We start from the raw sequence: 5131 nt of genomic DNA, 5'->3' as shown, positions 1-5131 counted from the left end.
TGGCAAAGGTTTATAAATGATTTACGTTACAAATCTAGTGAGATAATGCACACTGTTTTTCCAGATGAACGTTAAGCAATTCAAATTCACAGCATATGCAGAGGAAGAGTTTAGCCCCTTTCACACATACAGTACTGGTAAATTACTGGTAAGTTACTATTAAGAGATCATGTGTGAACAAGACCTTTTCAAAAATCCCGGTAAATTTGTTCTGGCGATCATATCGTTCTTAAGGAGATGACATGATTACTCTGAGCTGTTTACAAAGCTCCGCTGCTTTTTAATTAGTTTCCCTATATAAATATGCGCTAGATGGACATCGGACAGCGCCTCGCAGCTTTTTCAACGTGACGCACTTCTCCATTCATCAGGGATGCGACTCTGCAATTGGATACTATTATTTACTATAATTTACTATAATAATATATATGAATAAATGTTAGTATATAACAAAATATAATTTTAATATGTAATAAAATATAAAAAATAAGTTTGAAAAATAAATAAAATAAAATAAAATAATGAACCTACATGACCTGGACATGTTTTGTGAGATTAATCCAGTAAAAGTAAACCATCTTAACACTGAATAAAGTCCCAATCACAGAGAGTTAACAGCCCCCATAGCAGAGACATAAAGTAGGAAGAGGAGTGCGAGTGAAGTCTCGCTCACTCTGGGGCTTTGCCGCCCTTAATTAACTGAGCTGGCATTCTCTCTCGCACCGTTAAGGCGGTTCTTACTCCACTCCCAGCAAGGAGGCCTTCATAACAAAATTAAACTTGGCGCACTCGCATGACTAAAAGTAATAAAGACTAAAAAGGTCAGTCAACATTGTCTTACAGTGATTGGGGTAGAAACGCATGGCATGACATTAATTTTAAAAGTCAGGTGAGACGGCATGTGCGTGATGAGATATGAAGATAAAAAGATGGGGGTGTGAGAGAAAGACATCATCCAGCTAAAGTAAGTTAATATTCTGGGTGAAATACAAGCATATAATTTCAACTCGTCCTGCAGTTTACTAAAAAAAATTATTCTTAATTCTCGTAGTGGACTAGCAGAATGTAATCTACACAAGCAAAGGCAAATATCACATTTGCATTCTTTATTTCTTAAGTATATGGAGCATAAACTGCTGCTTTTACACAAAGATGGATATATTAGTGTAATGCAATGCAGATATTACGGAATACCACAAAAACACAATGCCTTAATCATATTTGTGACATCACGAATTTACTACACAAAAAATGGACGAAGATCCTACAGAGAGTGAATCCTTGGAGTTCACCGTTCACTTGGTATTTGAGCTTTTAACATCTCAAAACAACAAATAACAAACCAAATAACTTTTTTTTTGACATGGCATAATGTTCCAGAGGCTCTAAATGTTCTTTCAATATGACAAACTGAGACAAGTGTTCCTCTCTTCACCGCACATTTAATTGAGCTCTTTAGGTCCTTTCACAAACTGACAGTAAGTGAAGTAAATGCAGAGGGTACACCAATATAAAAAGATTAATTATGCAAAGTAGAAATCATTTTTGGCAAGCACCGAGGTGAATGAGTGTCATCCCGGAGAGAAATTACTGCACATTTACGCGAACGCGACCTTGCAGCGAAATAAATGGAGAAAAAACGTGAATCGCGCTACAGTCTACAATTATCACAATCATGTGATGTAATAAGACTCTTTGATGAATGCTCCTAAAGATTTCTGCATTCTTATTATAATCATGAAGTATTTATCTGATAATGATCTAATTGAACAGAGTCGTTGAGTTTGTGTTAATAGATTGATATCACTCTGCAAATCTGTTATACCTGCTTGCGATGACCTACCACTAGTTTAATTTGTCATATCTGAAATTCCAGCAGGCATAGCATCTCTCATAAGAGGGAAAAACAATGTTGGGATGTTGAATGTGCTGAAAACAAGGGTGGCACAGTCTTGTCATGCAGGAAATACCAATATCCTGTAACAGGATGCCCTGCAACCCACCCAACCCCTAACCTTAACATTAAAAAGACACATATTTTCTCCTTACCGTAAACTCCTTGCGTTTGCACGTAGCGATGGAATACAGAAAATAATAAAATCCAGAAAAGCTCCATCTTCAGGTGCGATCCCTCATTACCTGCAGGTAAAAACAACGATAGCCAAAATCACTGTACAGGACACCACAGCACAGCACGAGCTCAGCATTAAAATGAGTGCTCCTGCAGCCAGAATCATGCCATCATCATCATCATCCTCATCAGAGATTAAAGTAGCCTAACAAAACATTATTCACCAGTTGAAGTATTTTTATCCTTGCATTGTTCCAGTGCATGCATGCATGCATGGGGGTTAAGAACAGACAATTCATTTGTCAAACCTTGGATTATCTGCAGATTACAGAAACTGTGCTATTGTTTGATGGGATTGAATGCAGCAATCATGGGTTATTTCTGAAATTGGTGGGCGGTTAGGGACGATCAAATACATGATTTATTAAACCTGACCGGAATTCAGTATCATGCTGTTCAGGGCAAGAAAGACAACTTTTCTTGCACACAGGCACACAGGAGCTGGTTTCTAGATTTCCAACCATCTTGGACCAGAACCAGCTACCAGCAGGTAATACCACTTTAGGGTGGTCAAACTGATTTTTTGTAAAATGGTAAAGTTAGCTGTTCGGGGTCACCTATTGACAACCTTGCACCAGCTAATGGTCATCTTAAACTGATTTTTCCAACAGAGGTCTGAGAAATTATGTTAGAAGGTTGTTCAATCAACTTTATGACTGGTTCTGACTGTATTTGTTTCATCTAAACATCGAATAGAGCATTTAGTAACTACAGTAACAGGCATTGGCAATAAATAAATCATTACATTATTTAGCACTTTACATTTGACATACATAACAGAAATATTTCACAAGATCATTCATGAATCTCAACAATAGAGAAATCTCTAAAGAAATTCTTCAAAAATAGTCATTAAATACACTACAATTCTACACTATACACAAGTAGCACGTGTAGAATACATAACTGTACATAACTTAAATGTGTAGTAAAACACCTTAAAGACTATTTAAACAAAACACAAACGTTTTCTGTGATATATTTGCCATTTGTACCTCTAAAATACTTATCCTAACGGAAAATCCTCGAGCAGCGTACTGTTGCTATAGTAACCGCCTCAGGCGACCGCGACTTCGAGGGTGTCTATTATTCTACTAACTTGTAAGTTTTACTTTTATAGTCATTAAAATGCTGTTAAAAGTAATGTACGTGTATGCTTTTAAGACCTCCAACCATTTTTTTGCCTTTTTTGAACGTTCAAGCCTTAATTAAGGGGACGTCGAACCCCCAGATGTCGCACCCTTTCCAGTAGGAACCTGTGGTAAGTGTACTAGAAATTGCTTCGAATTGAAGCACCAGTTTCAGTGTGACAGATTAGTATAATAATTCAAGAGTCCTGCGAGATTCACGGCAGAATTTCTCCAGTCTGAAGTTTAAATTCATGAACACTTAGTCACAGCTCATTTGAAATACATCTGGACATGTTTATATATTTATCAGCTAGCAGGGCTAAAAATCACACACTCGTTTAGTAAGAAAAGTTCTCTCGTGTCAAGTACGCACTATTAAAAGTGAGAATGTGCAGCAACTTCTACCTGATTTTAATGTTAAAAATGAATTTCCCTGATGTAATTTACGCAGTCTGGCTATTTGGGACTTGACTAAACCGTGTTAAATTTGATGACGCGTTTTTAGGATACCTCACAAAACATTCCAGTATTTGGGTGTGGACATCGAGCGTTCACATTTAGACCGTTTCAAAACCTCTCTTAAGAATAAAACATGCAGATCTAAAGTAGCGCCTACCTTTCTCTGTGCGGGTTCAGCCTGTAGATCGCTGCCTTTCGAAATAATTCCCTTAGAAAAGAACGACTTTCAGCAGAACACTAGAGTTCCAGCTGTTTAGTTTGTTGCGTGCTCAGCGGGAGCGCACCGATGTCTCCAACACATTCTTCCAAGCAACTTCAACTGATGTGAAACTCTCGAATCCACACATCCAAGAGCGAAATCGTGGAAAGCGACGTGATCTCTGACTGAAACTCTTGTCCTGTGATGCTCTCCTATCAGATGCGTGCTCATCGATGGCTCTCTCAAGAGTGAGGCGGATGGAGAGGTTGCGCGTCAGTGTGGAGATGCGCGCACAGATCTCACTGGGTGATGCGCGTCTGAGTTCTGAACGGGCTTCTGGGGAGTCTCTGCGAAAGCTTGTCCAGCTCTGCTCTCGGTAATGAGTGGGTTTATCAGAAGGGACCGGGGTCTAAACTGTATAAACTCTCGGCTTTTTCCAATAGTATTTTGGTGGAATCTCCAGCTGCGCAGTTGCGAACGGAGGACTCGCCCCGGATCCCGGAGGACCAATTAAATAAGAAAGAAAAAAAACACAATGTCTCTGCCACCCCTTCTCTTTATTCCCCTCTCTTCTCCTCCCGCTTTCTACTCCATCTCCCCTTCCATCAGTTTCTCAGTGTCTGTCGTCACTGATGGTGCGGACACTTTTTGAACTGAAGCGCGCTGCTGCTCTTGACCGATAGGTGGCGTGTATGAGCTAATAATAATTCCAGAAAGCGCTCGCCATCACCCTTGCCCTTATTCATGACGAAAAAACAAATCGTGCATTAGGTCATGAATCGAAAGGTTCTGTAATCCGTCAGTATATTATATCAAGACATCATGTAGGCTACGTGGTGTCAGTGTTGTCTTGTGGTTTTGTTTCGAGGTGAATGTCACTAAAACATGTCTAGGTCACATTTCACCTCAGAAATTCAAAAGAAAAAAATAGAATAAAAAATAAATACATATATTTTGCCTAAAAATTACCTTTCATTACTATGGGAATTGTTCTCCAAATTTATAGGCATTTTATTTGTAACTTACATTATTTATTTAATCATAAAAGGCAATACAGCAAGCAGGGCCATAATGAATAAATATTTATTTATTTATTTTATCATATCACTATTTATTTGTTTGTTTTGCATTACACTAATGAGACTTTAGAGGTCAAATATGCTTAGTTATATATACTGTATATATGATATATCATATATATATATATATATA

The 5131-nt window shown here is 38.1% G+C and overlaps 1 protein-coding gene across 1 annotated transcript in view; it reads right to left on the bottom strand.

Annotated features, from left to right (window-relative positions):
* mdga1 (MAM domain containing glycosylphosphatidylinositol anchor 1) overlaps nt 1-4007 on the bottom strand; it is a 232265-nt gene extending 228258 nt beyond the window's left edge. Inside the window, exons 1-2 of the mRNA XM_016533562.1 lie at nt 3878-4007; nt 2050-2139 (exon numbers count right to left, since the gene is read on the bottom strand). Coding sequence (XP_016389048.1) covers nt 2050-2116 — 67 coding nt within the window. The 5' untranslated portion in view covers nt 2117-2139; nt 3878-4007. The remainder of the gene's footprint in view (nt 1-2049; nt 2140-3877) is intronic.
* Nucleotides 4008-5131: the final 1124 nt, after the last annotated feature.

The sequence above is a fragment of the Sinocyclocheilus rhinocerous genome, unplaced genomic scaffold, assembly GCF_001515625.1.
Source record: "Sinocyclocheilus rhinocerous isolate Xijiao unplaced genomic scaffold, SAMN03320098_v1.1 scaffold304, whole genome shotgun sequence".
NCBI lineage: Eukaryota > Metazoa > Chordata > Actinopteri > Cypriniformes > Cyprinidae > Sinocyclocheilus > Sinocyclocheilus rhinocerous.
Note: the sequence above shows the minus strand (reverse complement) of the source record. Positions and strands in the feature narration are given on the sequence as shown.